The 20,341-nt window shown below is 36.5% G+C and overlaps 1 protein-coding gene across 3 annotated transcripts in view; it reads left to right on the top strand.

Annotated features, from left to right (window-relative positions):
• Positions 1–17,336, top strand: part of KIF11 (kinesin family member 11) — a 20,979-nt gene extending 3,643 nt beyond the window's left edge. For all 3 annotated transcript variants that reach the window (XM_026851700.1, XM_026851701.1, XM_026851703.1), the window contains 21 exons: positions 3,304–3,436; positions 3,559–3,656; positions 3,735–3,813; positions 4,148–4,333; positions 4,417–4,541; positions 6,334–6,424; positions 6,721–6,963; positions 7,078–7,173; positions 7,846–7,934; positions 8,439–8,526; positions 9,305–9,493; positions 10,609–10,816; positions 11,094–11,266; positions 11,541–11,663; positions 12,639–12,797; positions 13,198–13,337; positions 13,964–14,243; positions 15,281–15,503; positions 15,755–15,909; positions 16,226–16,339; positions 16,989–17,336. In XM_026851700.1, coding sequence (XP_026707501.1) covers positions 3,304–3,436; positions 3,559–3,656; positions 3,735–3,813; positions 4,148–4,333; positions 4,417–4,541; positions 6,334–6,424; positions 6,721–6,963; positions 7,078–7,173; positions 7,846–7,934; positions 8,439–8,526; positions 9,305–9,493; positions 10,609–10,816; positions 11,094–11,266; positions 11,541–11,663; positions 12,639–12,797; positions 13,198–13,337; positions 13,964–14,243; positions 15,281–15,503; positions 15,755–15,909; positions 16,226–16,339; positions 16,989–17,114 — 3,118 coding nt within the window. In that variant the 3' untranslated portion in view covers positions 17,115–17,336. The remainder of the gene's footprint in view (positions 1–3,303; positions 3,437–3,558; positions 3,657–3,734; positions 3,814–4,147; positions 4,334–4,416; positions 4,542–6,333; positions 6,425–6,720; positions 6,964–7,077; positions 7,174–7,845; positions 7,935–8,438; positions 8,527–9,304; positions 9,494–10,608; positions 10,817–11,093; positions 11,267–11,540; positions 11,664–12,638; positions 12,798–13,197; positions 13,338–13,963; positions 14,244–15,280; positions 15,504–15,754; positions 15,910–16,225; positions 16,340–16,988) is intronic.
• The last annotated feature ends 3,005 nt before the right edge of the window (positions 17,337–20,341 follow it).

The raw sequence follows: 20,341 nt of genomic DNA, 5'->3' as shown, positions 1-20,341 counted from the left end.
AACTGAATTCAAATTAGTGATATTTACTGATTATTTTTTTTTTTCATTGTGTCTTTTCTCCTTCGTGTCTGTTCTGCTGAAAGTGTTAAGTAGATGAGTATTAGGTATGATTAGCTCACATATTCTTCCAGAGGGTACATTCATTGGTCTAGTTTTATTTGAATCGCTAGTATATAGCTGGTCTCTTATACACATCTATGTGTATAAGAGACAGGTACGGTGCAGGTAGGTGCGGTGGTTCCCCCGCCCCGCCCTGGGCGAGCGTTGGAGATCGGCCTGCGGCAGGGCCCCGGCAGGGCCGGTGGGGCCCCTCCTCGTAGGTCCCCCAGGGACTTCGGTCTGAAGTGTTCGCTACGGTGTCTGTGGGGGCGCCTGCTGTCGCCGGCGGGCCGAGGCCGCTGTCATGCGACGGGGGGCTGGCGGGGCGCCGTGCAGCCCGCGGCTCTGCAGAGCGGCCTCGGCGAAAGGGAGCTGCGTGATGCCTTCCCCAGTATAGTGCTGTTAAAGAGCCCGGCGTTACCCGCCGACGGCGGTCGTTACTGCTCTTTAAAATGCCTCTCCGATGTATTCGTACGCGCTGTGCGGCGGATTCCTGTAGCCAGCAGAGATAATCGGCGCTTCCGCAAAATAGCGCCGCTGTGAATAATCTTTTTCAGTTTAAAAAGGTAAAGAGTCGCAATTTCCAGACTTGAGTGCGCACCCAGTATAAAGCTATGTAGGAAAGTTAAGAGCTAAATGAGAGTATGGCTGATATTCAAGACACAAAAAAACAAACTGCATTTTTATCTTTTATGAGCTTCTGTGGGAAGCCACTACGATTTGACAGCTAATGAAATTTTTGCTACACCTAGTTTTGTATGTTTTTCATATAAATTCAGCGATGCAGTCTCTCAGAATTCAGACGAAAAGCTATGGGGGTCAACTTCTTAAGTAATAATGACCAACTACCTTGGTTGATAAATTTTTTTTGGTATAATTTGACAAACATCATGTACCATAAAATTAGTCTTTATAATTTTGAGGTGACTTTAAAGACTTGCTCCTTGATACCAGATGTTAAATGTTCTTTAAGTGTTGGTTGTTAAAACTGTAATACGGCTAATGGGTTAAGAATAGTGTCCAAAATACCTCTGGAAGGTGTTTTTTGAGCCAGAACTGAAATGTTAGCTTACATATTATTATTAGTGCCTTCAGATATAAATATGAAGCCTTTTGCATTCATTATACCTCACACTTGGAAGTTTTACTTTTACAGGTGCACAATGAAGATATAAATTAAAAGTAATTATCTTATTTTTTGCAACACAACTAAAAAGATGCTGAAACAAACAAGATTGGTGAAGGTGTTGATGTAAATCAAGGCTATTACAAAAGAAGAATGACTTTATTGAAACAACTGAGTTTGAAACACCGTCAGTCTTTTTCATCTACTTAGTTCCAATTGTTCTGGAATAGCCTCACTAAGTATCAGTGTATATTTTAATTAAATAAAATGCTCAATATGACAGTAGCATCATGGTTAACCATGGTGTAGTGTTTTGCTTTTTTGCAACTCATAAGACCAAGTTCTAAACCCTAAAAACATTCTAGCTCACCCTTGCTCTTGCCCCTTGTACAGCTTTTTAAATAGAACTTAATAGTTTTTGAGCTAGTAAATATTCCTTTCACCTTCCCTTTTTCTTCTGCATCAGTCCAGTTCTACTTGTCTTACAGATGGGGAGATACATGCAGTGGTCTTAATTTGCTTCTGAAACCTGGTGTGTCTGAGGTTTTTAGAAACTTTTTCAAGCAATATATTCACTATGCATTGGTAAAACATGAATTTGGACACTCAAAATGCATGCATTAGCATTGTTAATAACCTTCATACCTAAGGGGATAAACCTGTGATCAAAAGTCACCATGGCATACTAGGTTGCTGCTTGTCTAGTGGCACATGGTGATGATCTGCATGTATGCCCCAACCTAGCTGAATTGTTCCTCTGATCTCACAGCTGTGGGCTATCATACCATAAGGCTCCTGCATTTGTCTGGTTCACTGTTATATCATTATAGACCAGGATATATTCCTTGTTCAGCCTCCTGCTATTTTAAAGTCACAAAACCAAAGCTGTAATTTGTTCCTGTGAACAAGATTTTGGTGATCATCTGTTGTCACCAGTCAGCCTTGCACCAGAGTGCCTAGTGGTCTGTTTAGAATCTAACACTTCAGCCTCAGTGCTGTGTGGAGGAAGAAATGTTAGCCACGTCAGGAAACTAGAGATGCTGTGTGTTTGAGTTTTTTGGTTGTTTTGTTTTTTTTTTTAATTGTAATTTAAAGATAGAGCATCTGAAGTGCCTCTTATCAAAATATTTTAAAGATGGCTAAGATTGTAGAAGTTCTATTTTCGTGTTGACTGTTCAGATAGCATAGATATTCAGTGCAATACCACTACTAAATTAGTAATAAAATAGGAGTTCATCATTTTAGTTTACAGCACATGGTCATTTCCATGCTTTTTGGGATAAGTTGTTGCAAGCTCCCCTTCAAGGAAAATTGAGTGCACCAGCTTTAACATAGTGGTGAAACAAAATGCTTGCCATCAAGTTTCTAAACTTTTATTACACCTGTATTAAACTTTACTTAAAACTCAGAGTAAAAAGGTATTTGGACTTTTTTCCACCAAAATCTGATGTTTTATGAAATTCTATTCACAATTCGCACATTTGATTCAAATGCATCAACATTATAAAGGCTCTGGTATGCCTGTCTACTGTTCTATTAGTAGGGTCTATTAGTATTTCTGGTGTTTTAGGGCATTGTTCATCAGTGGAAGATATAGACTTCATTGCTTATGTAAATGAAAAATAAAAAAGGAAATTTTTTTGATTAGGAAATTTGTTTGATTAACTATCACCTTAACTTTCATGTATAAGTTTTTCTTTTCTTGAAGGCTCTTATGCAACTGTTTGGTATGTTTAATCTCTAACCCCACTGCAACTGAACAACATTTTCTAATGCAGTTTAGCTCTGTGTGTGTCTAAATGATCTTAAAGGTGTTTATGGATTTGTTAAAAAATATATATGTAAGCAAACTAAAAGCTGTGAATACTTGAGTTGTTCCACAGTGGGTGGAAGGAGAAACAAGATCTGGTAACTGCCAAACTGTGGCAGTTTAAGCAATTATTAAACAAGTTAAAAGCTTTGTTCCTTTTACCAACTATACTATTCTGGATCCTTTAACTGAGATATATGTCTGCTTTGTCAGTTTATGTTTATTAGCAATGATATCAATCCAGTATTTTTAACTCCTGTCTTTTTAGGCCTTTTAATGCCTCAGAACGTAAAGGAAACTCCTATGCTGTTGTAGACTGTGATCAAGCAAGAAAGGAAGTTAGTGTCCGCACTGGAGGAGTGACAGATAAGACGTCAAGAAAGACTTACACGTTTGATATGGTAACTGCTTGTCAAGTTGGGGGCTTCTAGAAACAAGCTGGTCCATTTCTCTAACATGGTCTTATTACTGTGTAAGGCTATATGTTATTTATAAATGGGATGTGTTGTCTTTGCCTCAACAGGTTTTTGGAGCTCAAGCAAAGCAGATTGATGTATACCGGAGTGTTGTGTGTCCCATTTTGGATGAAGTCATTATGGGCTACAACTGTACAGTGTTTGCGTAAGCCAGCCAATAATTATTATTAGGAAATTTTATTTGAATATTAGTTTGTTACATGTTAATTTTTCATTCTCACAGTTATGGCCAAACTGGTACTGGTAAGACCTTCACAATGGAAGGGGAGCGGTCACCAAATGAGGAATATACTTGGGAAGAGGTATATTTTCACTCTTGAGATTTCTTGTCTGTACTATAGGCCAAAGTTAGAAATTGCAGAAAGCTAAAGAAAATCTAAAGTTGATGCCTTTCAGATTCTAAAGCTGCCTTTCTTTAAATGTTTATAAATTAACAAATGGTCTCATTCATTTATATGTAAATCAAAACTTTACATCTTTAATGCATGCATACAAACCTTGGTGATCTTTATATGGGAGATGATCTTTGTCCAAGGTATTCTTGCTTAGATCAAATCAGACTATTTAGCTGAAATTCCACCCCCCACCTCCAAATCTCTTTCACTGTATTTATATATTAAATGCTTCACTTTATAGGATCCACTAGCAGGTATCATACCCCGTACGTTGCATCAGATATTTGAAAAACTCACAGAGAATGGTACTGAATTTTCAGTGAAGGTGTCTCTTTTGGAAATCTATAATGAGGAGCTTTTTGATCTTCTGAATCCTACTCCTGATGTTGGTGAAAGATTGCAGATGTTTGATGACCCTCGAAACAAGGTTAGTGGTGTCTTCCAAAATTTGTTATCATAAGGCTTTCAGGATTGAGAAATGTATAATAAGCATACGTTATTTTCTGACAGAGGGGTGTAATTATTAAAGGCTTGGAAGAAATAACTGTACACAACAAAAATGAAGTCTACCAAATCCTGGAAAGGGGTGCTGCCAAAAGAACAACTGCAGCTACTTACATGAATGCATATTCCAGGTACAGATCTTCCCTGTTTCAGAAACTTTGCTTTGTTCCTGTTTTATTATCTTACCAAAGAAGTAAAAGATGTTGAAGCTAGAGCAAACCTGGTATGATCTTGAGATTGTGTATCACTATCAGGATTGCAAATGTGGGTTAGAAAGCCATAGTTAGAACTTCTTCCTTATCACATCCTGTGGGGTGATATATTCTAGTAGGTTGTATGAAGGGTCATAAAATCTGAACACTTTTCATCTTAAACATGGGCAAGCTTTTTCTCTCTACTTGATATTTATTTATTTTTTTTTACGTAAGCTTCCCCCGCTTGTATAGAGTTTGCATGCATTGTTATGAATATATCCCCTGTTAATCCCACAGTAGCTGTGGAATGCCACCTAACTAACTCTGGCTGAGATAGAAGTAGCAGGATGTTCTTAATATGACATCTAGAATATTGAAATTTAATTATAACTTTAAAGTGAGGATGTTGACTTTCTCAAAGCTTTCAATGCCTATGGAAGCAAAATCTAGAAGTCTTGACAGGTACATAACTGAAATATGTTGTATGTACTAGCATTAGATAAATATTCCCTGCAGTAGATATTGTACATCTTCAAAAAGAGATCTGTAGTCCTTCATATTTGGAATCTTATATACCTGTATTAGAGAGCTGGGTTGTCTTTGTTCTAGTTGTTATGGATGGTTGGGTTTTTTTGCCAATCCTGTTTATTAAATAAAAACTTGGTGTGAGAGTCTCAAGTATCCTTTCCTCTCCTTGCCAGTAGTAGAAAACGGTATATTAGGACTTGTTACTGAAGCTGGAATTTCAAAGTACTTTTAAGATCTATTTTTTTTTTACAGGTCAACACAAAACTTTCTTTTCAAATCCCAACTTCTGAAAACTTGCAAACGGGGTTGTGGAAATTTTTGATAAAGTTGAAGGGGTGTTTTGTATGGCAATTCAGGCTACTTCATATGACTACAGCTTGTAGTCAGAATCTAGTAATTTGTTGTAGATTTCTCATTCTTGAACTGCAGATGTGATATCTGTGTCACTGAACAAGTAGTGGTCCAGTGTTATACTGAGCACATCTGTCTACTGGTGTAAGGAAATAGGTATTTGGCTACTACAGATTAGAACACAAAACTAATTTCACATGAAATTACAGGGAATTTAGAGAATTCATTCTGAGCTGTTGTTTTATGCATGGTCAGACTGGGCTAATTTGATATCTTTGGTTTTCTATATATTTCAGCTTCCTATTGTAAAAACTTATTAAAGGAATAAAGAAAACTAAAATAATCTTAAACTGTACTGCTGTTTGAATGAAAACTGAATTAAACTTATAAATTTTTAATATTGGATTCAGCTACTTGCTGATTTTCTTAGCCCAAATAAAGAAAACTAAATCTCTTAATCTCACTTTCTGTAAAACTGTTTCTAGTGTACAGATTAAAAAAATCTACAAGGCAGTTTCCTTGACATGTTTGTGAGTTCAGAACACACAAATGTAAAAAAAAACCCAGAGTGTCTCTCTTGGTTTTGCTTGAAATAAGATGAAATTTATCAGGATTGAATGAGGCAAATGTCATCTAGTTCCTTCATCACTGGTTTTAAGTACCACATGCATATGAATACCTACAAAAACATACTTGGTAGAATAACTTTGTATATTGAAAATATGCAAGTCCCAATGAATGGGTCAAATGTATCCCCTAAAAAGAGCATGGATACTTGCAGCAGTGTCACATAGCAAGCAGATTATTTGGCTTTAATGGGATATCTGTCTGAAACTGAATTCTTTTATAGCCGTTCCCACTCTGTGTTTTCAATTACCATCCATATGAAAGAAACAACAGTAGATGGAGAAGAACTTGTCAAAATTGGGAAGCTAAACTTGGTAAGTATTCAAACTAAATTTCACTGATGACATCCTTAAAGTAATGAACTAGAATAATCTGACCTCATTCTCTTGAGAATCTAAGATGGAGTTTTTTTCTGAGGGAAAAAATTACTGCTTTTTGTAAAGTGATACGAACTATATTTGTCACTCTGAGAAACGTCTGTCCTGTTTGTCACCCCAATGACTCCTGAACAATTCATAAGCTAGTTGTGTGTTGTGTTCTGCAACACTATGGAACAAGGGTTATTCAGGGCAATTTAAAACAGAAGCTTGTCTTTCCTTTTGTCTTTCAGGTTGATCTTGCAGGAAGTGAAAACATTGGTCGATCTGGGGCAGTTGACAAAAGAGCTCGTGAAGCTGGAAATATCAACCAGTCTCTCCTGACACTAGGAAGAGTTATTACTGCTCTAGTAGAAAGAGCACCACATATTCCATACAGGGAATCTAAACTCACAAGAATCCTTCAAGACTCTCTTGGAGGACGAACAAAAACATCAATAATTGCCACCGTTTCTCCTGCATCTATAAATCTTGAGGTAAATTTAAGTCTGAAAATCTATTCCTAAAATAGATATATTATTTCTATTTTGTCAATGATACAAAAGAGTTAACTCCTCAGCTTGACCTAGTGTTACATCTGTTTCTCACAGGAAACATTGAGTACACTGGAATATGCTCACAGAGCAAAGAACATAATGAACAAGCCTGAAATTAATCAGAAGCTAACAAAAAAAGCTCTTATAAAGGTAAGCTTGACATATACCTTAACAAATTAAGTTACAGGTTAGGTTTGAATCTGTTAACATAGTTTTTTCTATGCAGGAATTACTGAGTTGTGGAGAAGATTATAACTAGTAGCAATGCTTTTCTGAGGTGATTTTAATTGCTGAACTGATGCTTTCAAATTAAGCTGCTCTACTGGAACAGCATTAGTCACTTAGCAGATACTGAAACTTGCCAAGACTAAAGTTGGATAGAGAAGGCTATTGCAACTAGCTATAACTGTGTATGGATTTCCTGTTTACAAGTTAGTGGAGAAGCACTAAACAACACTGGATATTATTTCTGGACTTGCTGTATTAGCAGTTTCATTTCCTAGAAAGTGCCTGAATTAAAGTGACCTTGTCAGTAAGTATGAATGAAAAGCCAATGTAAGGCAGCTGACAGCTGCTAAAGCTGCGATTTCCATCATAAGCTGTTATATGCATCCAAATACAATTCAAATGGGAGGTTTCAGTGTTCTATGTATATCTAACAGTATGAATTTAAATGGTGCTATACTGAACTTACTTGAAATTAAGTTCTTTGCTCCTGTGCTTATGCAAAACTTCCACTATCTTTGTGAAGTATCTGTTAAGCTAAATCTTGAAAGCAAAGTAGAAATGTTCATGTTTACATGTGATTGTTTCTTTATGCAGGAATATACGGAAGAGATTGAGCGTCTGAAGAGAGACCTTGCTGCTGCACGGGAAAAAAATGGAGTCTATATTTCCCTTGAAAATTATGAGTATGTCTTCAAAATTTCTGCAAAATGACTAACGACAAATCTCAAATAGCCATACCTATCCTTATACAGAAATGCTTTCAGAACTATTTTCACACCAGAAAATTGAAGATAGCCAGGAGAATTTAACTGACTTGTCAACTTGTTCTTTAGTAATTAATTATTACACAGAAGCCTAAAGAGTAGATTTGCACTGAGGAATTTATTTATATGTGGAACTTACCACAAGTATAGCGGGGATGCAGATTTATACCATGCAGCGTTTCTTTGAGGAAGTTCATATAAGAGAGCAAACGATATAGTTTAGTTCACTTTGTAAGAGGACTAGTTTATGCAGAAAGTTTACAATGGAAAATCGTCATAAATCTTTTCTGCGTTAAGTGAAAATTACCCGCTTTTCTCACAGAAGTTAACAATATTTATCAAAATTACTAGATATGTAGTATAAAAACCAGTAGATAATCTTGAAATCAGCTCTTGATTTGTTTGTTTTAATCCTTGCTTGAGGGCCCTCAATGGAAAGCTGACAGTTCAGGAAGAACAAATCGCAGAGTATATTGATAAAATTGGCGTCATGGAGGAAGAAATGAAAAGAGTAAGTGGCATTTCTCAACTCTGTCTTAAATCTGCAAAAAAATTAAATCTTTGGAGAAGAAGGAAAGACATTTGAGAAAAGAAGTCTGAAGAGTTTTTGTCCTTAAAGTTCCCTAATTAGTTGAGAGAGGAAGCTTCCTAGTCCTTGAATTTAGAAATTTGAAATATCATATATGAAACTGCAGGATGCAATATTTATTTTTTAAAGCTGTTTTAATCTCTACCACTTAACCTTTAATTTGCTTTGCTGGGTTTTCTGCAAAAACCCTCTTGTAAAATGGTATCATCTCAGGTGACAGATATCTGCTTAGGAGCAAAGAATGAAGGGAGAGGGGAGAAGGTGATGAGCTCCTTTTACCAAATTACACAGAAAATGGGAGCTTTCTCTTTAAAAGAAATGCAGATATTAATTTGCTGGAATAGGTAACTACTCTGTGTAATCAGCTTTACTGACTCTCTTCTTCATTCTACCCACTTAAGTTTGTTTAGTGGGATTTTTTTTTTCTTGTGCTCCAACAATTGTTTGGTCTTGTGGTTTGAGTGGGGAAACAAGGATTTATTACAGTGAAAATGGTGTTGGCTTGTGATATTTTCAGTGAATACAGAGCCTATACAAATCTACAGTCTAGGTTTAACACCTCTGAGCCTTATAGGTAAAACTACATTGGTAGATGACAACTTGCCTTCTGGTATTGTGGCATAATTTGAGAGATGTGAAACAGGACTGTTAAATTTTTAAAAAGCAGTGTTGCCCTATTGATGTTTGTCTTCCACTTTAGATCACTGAACTATTCACAGTTAATAAAAATGAACTTGAACAGTATAAAATAGATCTGCAAATCAAGGAGAAAGAACTGGAAGAAACACAGAAAGATCTGCAAGAAACCAAGGTGCATCTGGCTGAAGAAGAATATGTGGTTTCAGTTTTGGAAAACACTGAACAAAAACTTCATGGCACAGCTAGCAAGGTTGTCACAGTTCTTGCACCTAACTGTAACAGTAGCTTCCCATGTTTAGGAGTTTTGTGGGCTGTTCAAGGATGATGCGAGTGTTACAAAACCTGAATTTAAAATGGCAAACTAGGATTAGCACTCTTATAAAATATATTATGATGAGAAACTACTTAAGATTGCAGGACTTTTCTCTGGGATAATATTGACAGCTGACTGCTAATGATGCAGGTTGGTCTGGAGCTACCTTTACTTCAGGCCACTTTGTCATGAAAGTTCCAGTGCTTTGGAGTATCTATTGTCATGAGTTGTTCTGCAAGAATAAGTAGTTTTCTTTACTAGAACCTTATGGATGGCCTTACAAAGTAGTAAGTTATATATAACTGGGGTAGAAAAATAGCTTTGCAGAGATGTGTGCAGTGATTTACACTCACTGAGTGAAAAAATGGAAACTCTTGCCCTGTCACCTCTATATTTTAGGGTATGGTTTTAATGTGGTTGTAGATTGGTCATAATTATCAAAACAGACTTGATGTGGGGAGAGAGTGTCCAGTTATTTAAACTGCAAAGTGATGAAACTTGTATCTTTAGTCAACGTGAAAATTTCTTTCTGTTCAGATTCCTGTAAGGTTGGGAGGGGATGCCTAGTTTTTTGCATGTGGGTTGTGGAGTGTTTGTGCAAGAAAAATGGGTACAGAAATTATTTGTGCTGACTACAAAACAAAGAATCCACTGTACACTCAAATTCTAAATCATTTATCACAAAACTAGTACTAGAAACCTATTGCCTGAGTACTATTAAAGTATTTACTGTCAAATCTTTCAGAAAAAGCTGAAGCGGTCAGAAATTTTTTTCAGTTACTATTTTGTGATAAATTATATCTTAATTCCTTAAATACTGAGGATGTCCTATATTAATGCCTCAGAACAAATGGTCTCTAGTAGGTAGCTTTTTCCTGTGTTCTAAGACTATAAATGACATAACACCAGGATTAACAATTGTAATTTGACAATGTAAAGGGAAATACCCGTCTTTCAAGGGAGATAACTTCTTTTAATTCAGTTGCTTTTTGTTATATAACATGTGCTTGACTTGTTTAAAGGCTGACTAAAATAACTTTTAAAAATTCTAGTTACTTAGTACAGTTGAAGAAACTACAAAAGATGTATCTGGTCTCCATGCAAAACTGGACCGTAAGAAGGCTGTAGATCAACACAATGCTATCATCCAAAATACATTTTCAGGACAAATGAATGCTTTGTTCAATAAAATACAAGATTCGGTTAGTGAAAACAGTTTGAAACAGCAGCAGATGTTGGCATCTTACACAAATTTTATTGGTAAGTGTAATACCTGTATCAGTATGTCATCCTGAATTTTTGCAAGAGTAGTACCAAAGACCATCTCCTAAAACAGGTCTGGTTTTGTAAGTGGAAGAGGCTTTATTTTAAATAATGTAATGATTATAGTTGCACCAGTAACAATGTATCTGGGATGATCAACAACTTTCCTGTGCTGTAGGAGGCAGTAAGGTGATGAGCAATAAAAAAGAGTTCCTATCTTATAATACAATGGAGCTTTAAAAAAAACCTTTGTAATGTTTGATTTCTTTTGTAGGTGACCTCCTGTCTACCAGTTCTTCAGCAGCAAATATTCTTGCATCAGTTGTATCAGCATCTTTTGCCTCTGTCAAAGAATTGGTGTCTACTGAAGTTTCTCACGTGTCTGAAAAAATAACACAACATGAGAATCTGTCACTTGACTGTAAAGCTGAGCTGCTGAGATTAATTGTTAGTAAATTTACATACTCTTATGTTACTTAAATATATGAAACTGTTCTCAATCAAAAGGGGTTCTGTAAATATTGTATATTTTTTTCTGATGCTCTCTACTGGTCCTCCCTGCTTCCTCTCCCATGTCACCACCACAAGCTGCAATGTACTGTATATCAAAAACTCTAATAGCAGAGTACATGGATATAGATAGCTTCTTACAAATGTAGATGAAAGAACAGTCATATCCTGTTTTACTTTTGCTTTTTCTTTTTTTTACTCCTGTTCCTAGGAGGAACATACATCTGGATTAGGAAAAGCATTAAATAGCTTGACACCAATGGTGGAATTTGTTTTGGGGCTAAACTGTCAGTTTCAGAGTAACATGAAGAAATACTCTGCTGTAGCTGACAAGGTACTGCACATAACTTGTCTCTTACCTTGTGCTCTTCTGTTTTGTTTAATTTACAGATAACTTTTTTTCTGCAGTGTGTCAGTGTTTCCACTTCTGGTCTGGCCTCTTCTCCTTTATTCTGTCACATGAGTTCTATCTTTTAGCTCTTTATTTCAGACTTTTCCATTTCTATGTGGTGTATTTGCTTATTACCTGTATTGGCACAACTGCTCATCTAAATGCCACAGGAGAATGGTAAAATGTGGATTCTTAAAGCTATATTTAACAAATATTTGATAATATCCTTCATATAGTCTCTTATGTATTTTAAAAATCTAAAATAGCTAACTTAGACAAGTCTTATCACTCCTCATTTCTCCTGCTGTCATACCAAAATTTTATAATCACTTTGATTCCTGGGGAATGTGGTATTTTATCTGGTTAACAGTAACTGTAAGTGCAGGCAACACTGTACTAATAAAGTAGTCCTTTGCTTCAATTTTTAGTTCTAGTCTATCTCATGATGTTTATGTAGAACTGCTGCCTCACTCTTTCCTGTTTTTTCCATTTTGTCAAAAACAAATCTTTGTTCCTGGTGACCTGTTGCTCTGACTGAAAAAAATTCCCCCTTCTGTCAATTACAATTCATGAAATCAACTCCCCTTCTCTAGAGACTTTTTATTGGTTTTCAGACTTAGACAGCAAATAGTCCATGGCTTACCATCTCCTGCTGCTTGCTTTTGTCTTAAAGTACCTTGTCTGTGTCTTCCTATTTAGCCTATCTAACATGCAGGTTTTGTGTTTGGAAAAGCCATACCATGTTCTAGTGTGTAACTTCAGATTGCTCTGTTATTTTTTACCTTTTATGCACAATACTTTATTGGGGCCTTTGACAATTTCCTTGGGGTAGACTTTATTTTTATATAAATTATGTTAAAGTATCCATTACTTACCTAAAGCCAAATATCTAACTTTAGATAAAACTTTTTTCCAAAGATGGAGGATCATAAGAAGGAAGTGGATACTTTCTTCAGAGATCTTTCTCTCACTCTGAAAAAATTACGGGAAGAAACAGCCAGTGGTTTTGCTCAGCTTCAGAATGATTGTGAGAATTTAAAAGAACAAGTGGAAATGACAAGATTGGCACATACAAAGGTATCCTCAGAGTAAGAAGTCATCCTAACACCAAGTGTGATTGCTTCCTTTGATTTAAACTCTTTGTAGTAGTAAACTGTTGTACTTGCTTCAGAAGAAATATTAGGATAGTAACTTGATGATCATAATTATTTTCAGCCTTCGTTGGGTTGCTTTAAGAAGGTTATGTAGGAAGGTAGCAAAAACATTTACCCTTGCTCTGAGCATGTCCAGTATATATGCCTTTACGTATATCTCCAAAAGCAAAATGTGTCTATCTCCTCTACAGAAAAACTATACCTTCAGCTTCAGAATGACAAAACTCTTTTGTTTGCTATGTTGATAATAAGGTCTTTCAAGTACCCTTTAAGAATGTTAAAAAGTGTGGAATAACAGTGAAATGTATGACTGTTTTTAATAGAGCGCAACTGAATTAATTTCGTCACTGCAAAGCCAGCTTGACATGTTTGCTCAGGAGACTCAGAAGAACTTAACTAATGTACTCGCAAAAAACGGAATCTTGACGTCTGCCATCACTGCTGTGCAAGAAAATGTTCACCTGTAAGGAGCAGATTACTTTTGGTGTATACTGATGCAAGATAAAACTATGCATGAAGAGGATTGTAAAATTAGATGCTATTCATGCTTATAAAGTCTTCTGGGCAAGACCTGTATGTTAGAGCTGAGTTCTGCCACAGAATGTAGATCATAGTTCACCTTTTCTCAGAGTAAAAGGTAGCTCTACAAGGCTTATCCCCAAACTTGTCTCTTGAACATACGGAAGGTAAGAGACCATGGTCTTGGGAGCAGTATGCTGATGTATGGCCTTCAGTATGACTGGATTTCAGAACTTCATACCATAAAGTCTTAGCTTGAAGTGTAATACTGTATCTGTTGCAGCATGCTTTATTTAATTGCAGACTGAGTAGCTAAGGTCTCGCCAAAGTTGTTAGTTTTCAGTTCGTGTTTGGGGGGTTTTTTTTGTGATGTGTGTTTTGGGTTTTTTTCAGGGGATTTAACAAACCTACTGTTCTAATTGCTGCAATTTGTAAATTTAATAAATAGAGCAACAACATTATAGTGAACTGCTTTGATAGAACTGCCTTACTTCACTAGTTCTAGTCTCAAATATTTCTAAATGTAGAGTGTTTCAAAATCTCTGATCTGTTACAAATATGTTGTTGCAGGAAAACTACAGACATAGTCAGCAGTACAATTTCCAATCACAGCAAATTTATTGCATCTCTGGATAATTTCTCTCAAGAGCTCAGTATCATAAATGCTGAAAACAAGATGATGCTGGAAGAATCCACTGATCACTGTCAACAACTTCGCAGCAATCTCAAAAATGTGTCTCAGGATACTGATAAATGGGGTGAATTTACAACTGCTCAGATAATCAACTTCACCAATCAGCAGCTATTGTCTCTCAGTGATGAGAAACAGCAACTTCAGTATTTACAAAAGGTACCTATAGTCATTTGTAATCTAATACAACGTTTTGAGACAAACTTCTACAGTAGAATTTGTGGGGGAAATAAATTCTCATTTATAGTCAGAACAAAATTGTGGGTTTTCAGTCATAGCAGACTTCTGTTACTCAACTTAAATAGATGCAATTAGAGGAAATCAGAAGTTTAATTTTAGAGGAAGTATTTGAACCTGAAGTGCAAATAACCTCAGAAAAATGGTGTCTTGATTAATTCTATACAGCTAACTTCTATTTGTAATTTGAGCTTTTTACATCTTTTAAGTAGTATATATCTCTTAATTCTAAAGCTTTATGTACCACTAATGTTCCTTGGGATGTCTGCACAATGATCAAATACAGACTGTATTCTGGAGGATGCAAATAACTTTATTGGTCAGGTGGATTAACATGGGAGAAAGCATTCTTTTTAGGTATCTAGTAGTTCTGGCATCTTACCTGAGAACTTCTTTCTCTAATTCTTTAACTTCCATTACAAACTTCATTTTTCACCCTACTTGTCTTATTCTCATAGGTAATGAAATAGGCAAATCCAACGTTTTTCTAACTTTCAGAAAGAAAAACTTAAAGAAGCATTTGCAGTCTCAAGACACCCCTGTATCTGTCATACCTACTGAACACTTCATTCCAATGGGAATGGCTAAAAATTAATGTTTTCCTTTTTCCCCCTACAAATTGATAAAGCTTCTAGTGCTTGTAGGATTTTCACTTTCACTTGAATATCCTAATTCTGTGCAGGGTTGAACATAAAAGCATGAGGAGTTGGATCTGAACCAGATGGCATCATCTTTGAGTAGCTTTCTAAAATGATCATACTTTCTAAGAAACTGACTCTCATATGAAGATAGTTCTCAAAATGAGAGTGTAAAACTGGCACTGAAACTTCTCAGTTTGAGGTCTCTCAGTTGTTTCGTTTCAGGTCATGTCACAATCATGCACCACAGCTTAGAGAAGAGGCCATAACCTTACCTTTCCTGTTAACTTGTTGGGGGGTTTTGTTTTGTTTTGTTTTCAGAAAAGTGAAGAAAACTGTGATAAAGCAATAGCTGAAATTGCTGACCATATTTGTAGACAAAAGGCTGCTGAGGAGAAGGTACTAAATAGCCTTCTTGATCAGATAAAGGTTGATCAGGAGAGACTTCTGGAGCAGAAGCTGGCACTTAATGAGGAAGCACAGCATGGACTGACTCAAGTTAATGGTTTCCTGCAAGAGGATCTTAAAGTGGATATTCCAACAGGTATTTAAAGCAGGTTGGGAACAGAACGGTCTTACAGAAAGAAGTTTGAGTTGCAGAATTCCTAAGTGAAGGTTGATGGGGACATAATATAACTAGCAGCCTTACACCTTTTTTAAGGTGCGTGCAAAGAATGATGACTGAATCAAAGCATGATTTCTGTACTGAGTTAACATAAAATTGAGGATCTGTAAGAAAGCAAATACTGAAAGTGTTTAATAGTGCCTTTCATTAGTGTACAATCTTCATTAAAGGGACAACTCCTCAGAGGAGAGACTACTTCTATCCAGTCACACTTGTGAGAACAGAACCCCGGGAACTTCTGCTGGAGCAATTAAGGCAAAAGCAACCAAAGCTTGATGCTATGCTAAGCAGTGTGATAAAGGAAGTGGAGGACAATGCAGATCAGGTATGTGTATGAATGGCAAATGAGGCACTTCAATTAATATTTCACATCTTTAGGAGTTTTTTTCCTGCCATTGTGGAGAGTGGACTAGAACCCCAGAGCTGTTGCAACCTTTGTTTTACAGGGTACTTGGAGTCACATGTGCTGAGCTTTTGACAAAAACAGTACCTTGAAGAAGACGACATTTATAATTTAGAGGCTTTCATGTCTGTTTTTCGAAAGTGGTTATGCCATGGCTTTTACAGATCTGATCATGTTTAGTACATTCACCCAGGAAATTCAGACATTAAATACATTTTTCTGAAAACCTCTGTTTTAGGATCTGTTGGAAGAGGAAGAGTTACACAAATCCACTGAAAGCCTTGCTAGTGATAAATCCTTAGTGGATACGGACATATGCTGTCATGCAAATGGTGGTGTTCCCTTTTTTCAGGTAAATTCCACAGATATTCCTAACAGCTGTGTATTTAAGAGTGAAGGAAGATTATCATTCCATAGTAGTTCTGTAGTCTGAAGTCACTATCATTTAGTATAGTCTCACAACTTTTTAAAATCCTGTAGAATATGCTTTGTGAAACTTGAGCTAAAATAAAAGCACATCCTGATAACAGCTAACAGCAGATAAAATAATGCAAATTTTTGACAAGCTGGACAGACAGTAGAAAACTCCTTAGCAAATAAACCTGCATGAAAAAAAGCCATAGTTTTACTAGACATAAACACGTGATTTAATGGAAAAGTTGAAATTAGATGTGAAGTATTTTCTTATAGGCCGAACAGAAATATTAGTCGTCTTTATTCTTCACTGATTTTTTTACTTTCTTCCTTTTGACCCACTTGTTCTACCAATAACCCCTGGTATATTAGGCTTGGGTGGGTTGGTGTGTACTTACTTGTCATGGATCCCTTAAAAGTAGCTGCTAATCTTCCAAGTTTCTACAATAAATATCTTCAGTAAATGCAATAGTACTACCAACTTTTTTTTTTCTTCTCAGAACACTATATACTGCATTGTACATGAGCAAGTAGTCTTTTAATTTCTTTGTATTCTCTTAACATTGGGCATTTTCTTTAAATCCTAGCACAAAAGGAATCACAAAAAGGATAAAGAGAACAAATCTGCAGCTACAGTGGAGAAGAACAAGATAGAGGATATGACAGAACAGTTTCTTCCCAAATCTAAGCTTCCTTTAAGATCACTGAACTAAGATATTTCTCCTGCAGATCCCTGTTTTGAAATACTTATGTCTAATTGTCTACTGAGCCATAACTTCAGTTATTCTAGGCCTCTGTATATAGTGATATATTGATGCAAAATTGGATCAAAAGACTGGCCTATCACATGTCCTGCCTTTAGTCCCATTTTTATATGCTGTAGCTTGCAAACTATTAACAAATTTTATGTAAAAAACAAACAAAAAAACAAAACATGCATATTATGGTGCTGTATGTTAAGGACAGATCCTCTTCTGTTTCTCAGTAGACTTAGAGCAGAAGGGGATGTGGAAAAATGCTTTGTCAGCATTACCAGCTACTTTTTTTTTTTTTTAATTATCTGTAAATAAGTGTTCTGGTTTTGTACTGGCTTTTTAGTCTGATTCGTGTTTCTATGAAGTAGATATCTCTTTTAACTGGGAACATTTCAAATAAATGATTGATTCGTGGAAAACAAATGTATAAGTACTTTCCTTCATAGTAAAACACACTTACATGACTTTCTTATTGGCAAGTTTAATATAGCTAAAACATTAGCAGCTATGTCGTAAGTCTTTTGCTGTTGGAAAAGGATGGTTCCCTCCCTTATTTCATGATGACAACAGCTTTTTTTCAGAGCCTCTTCAATATAGGAAAGCTAGTCTCACTGCTGGGTTTTGGGTTTTTTTGTTTTCATTTGTTTTGAATCCTACTGTTCTTATCTTCCTCTTAACCTGCAGCTGTGCTGTGTTGGCTTGGATATGATGTTGTCAGCACTAGCTTATGTATTGTAAACTGGCAGCATTTCTTCTAAGATGTAGATGCTTAACATTAAAACATGCAAACTTGGTTGCAAATACAGGTCCTATGTTGCATAGTAATGGGGAATTTTCAGTAATTGATTGGTAGCATTTGACCTGCTTCTCTCTTCATGCTGCTCACCTGAGCATTTGAAGTAAACTTTCAAACTATGATGTATTAAAGTAGATTAATAGGATTATGATGGGACTGGAGAGCGACACTGGAATGCAGCCTGAATTTACACTGACACACTAGTCTTGGCTAATTGGCAAAATATGATTTAAAAGATTGTTCATTTTTCTATATATAACTAGCAGGCTTAAGTTGATCCTTCTTCAAATGAGTAGTCCATATGTCTATTTGTCTGAGCAAGTATGCCAACTGAATCTACTTCAGGCACTATTCAGGCAGCACACTGCAGTCCTGCTCCTAGAGACAGGAAAACATTGTTTGAAAAATGCCCTTGCACTGATTCTCTGAACTCTAGCATGAGATAGACCATTAATCAGTTGTGTTTGTCCAAAACACCTGTCTTGCCTCTTATTTAGCCTCTGTCTTTTACCTCTGCGCAAAGCTTAATTGCTTTTTCTTAACAGCCTGATAGGAGGAAGGAAAGCATTATTTCCCTTTTAAATGAGTAAAACACAACTACAGATTATTTTCTTTTTTAAACTTTAAGGGGATATCATAATATCTTGGTACCTAGCTTATGTCCTAAATCTTTCTATTGTTGTAAGGTACTGAAGCACTGCAAGCTGCAGGACTGTCTCCTCCTTCAAAGAGTGTTTGTTATTGTCAAATTCTGGCACCAGAAACCAAATGGACTTAAGAATTCTCCAAGGCCTGGGATTCATTTTGTTGCACACATGCATGTGAACACTGACTAGATATTAGCATGATCTTCTAAGACTTTTCAAGAAATCATTTACTAACTAAAATTCAACCAGAAGCATTGATCTTACAGCAGTATTGGCATAGCCCAAGGCAAATGGGAGAGGCTTGTCCAAGCCTTTCTTTTACTTTACTACTTAATTTCCCATGTGGAGGTCATAGGATCAGTATGAACAAACAAACTGGAGCAGACAGTACCCAAGGAGACTTGCATCCATAAAATCACACCAGAATCTATGCTTCCTATCCTTGAAACTGTCTCCCCTACCTTAGCTATTTGGGTTCTCCTGGTATAGACACAGGCTCCTTTCTGATAACTGGGAGCCTTAACAGCTGTATAAATTTCACAGACTCCTTGCATGATCTCTCTTTTTCTAAAACACCCCTCAAAGTCGTGTTTTCTTTTGTTTGCAATACTGGCATGGCAGATCACTGTTTCACTGGCCTTGGTGTCTGGAGATCACACCAGAAAGCTGAATAGGATGAAAAATCTGGATGCAGAACCTGTCTTGCCTTCTTTGTCCCTGTCTCTTCTCCCACTAGATGGCTCTAACACTAAAGCATTACTCCAAAGCTCAAGTACTGGCCATTAACCAGGACTTAGAAATAAGCATTTTGCCAAGCTTTTTGTGAAGCGTCTGTTAAAAGTGTCAAAAACTAATACCGAATTTATGCTTCCACAAGAACAATTATGTATCCAAGTTTGGGCAAGGGGTTGTTTAAAGAAGAGCCGTGTTTGAGAAAAAGGTGATTCAACCTACGTCTTCAGCTGTGCTGCAGGTCTGATAGACACTGTCAGCAACTCTCTGGGTTCCCTACCACATCGGCATTACCCAAAGTAGAAAGCAAGACCTGTTTGTTTTGGTATATTATATGATGTATGATAGAAAGAGAAAAGGAGGGTAAGAAAAATGAAACAAGACTTGTTTCTTGTACATAGTCATTGGATTTGCAGGTCTAACCCAGAGGGAAGAAATGGTGTGGTCCAGACTGGTTTATGTGGTGGTTTGAATTTGTCTTTTATAAGACATCCTTTATAAGAAGAGTGGGAAGCCATTTCTATGGAATAAATAGCAAGGTCATACCCTGACTGTATTAGTCTAGCTGAGCATGAGGGAAAGTTGTGGTGGCTGGGGCTGTACTGTATGGCCATGCTCTAATTAACCTGATGAGGGTTTTTTTGATTCTGGATTAGTGGCCAAGTAGAACAGCTCTGGATTTAATGCAAAAAAAACCCAAAAAACAAAACACAACAGGTAAGATGAATGGATGTGGGGAAATGAAATGAGAAAAAATGTGAGTTTAAATGCATGTTAAGGGGGAATGCAGAAAGACCAGTAAGAGGGCCATGGGAAGCACAGTTAATCAGAGCCACCAGCTTGCTTTTCAAGTGAAAAACAAGCTGTTAGGAGGAAATGGAGGAAAGGAAACTTCCTGCTTCCTCCTGGAAATCAGGGAGCTGTGGCACTTTATGTATCAGAGTTGGGAGATGCAATCTTTATTTGAAGAGAGGAAAGAAGACTAAGCTGACTGTCTGCTATTGATAGCT

Source organism: Athene cunicularia (assembly GCF_003259725.1).
Source record: "Athene cunicularia isolate RWA chromosome 6 unlocalized genomic scaffold, athCun1 chr6_part1, whole genome shotgun sequence".
NCBI classification, from domain to species: Eukaryota; Metazoa; Chordata; class Aves; order Strigiformes; family Strigidae; genus Athene; species Athene cunicularia.
Note: the sequence above shows the minus strand (reverse complement) of the source record. Positions and strands in the feature narration are given on the sequence as shown.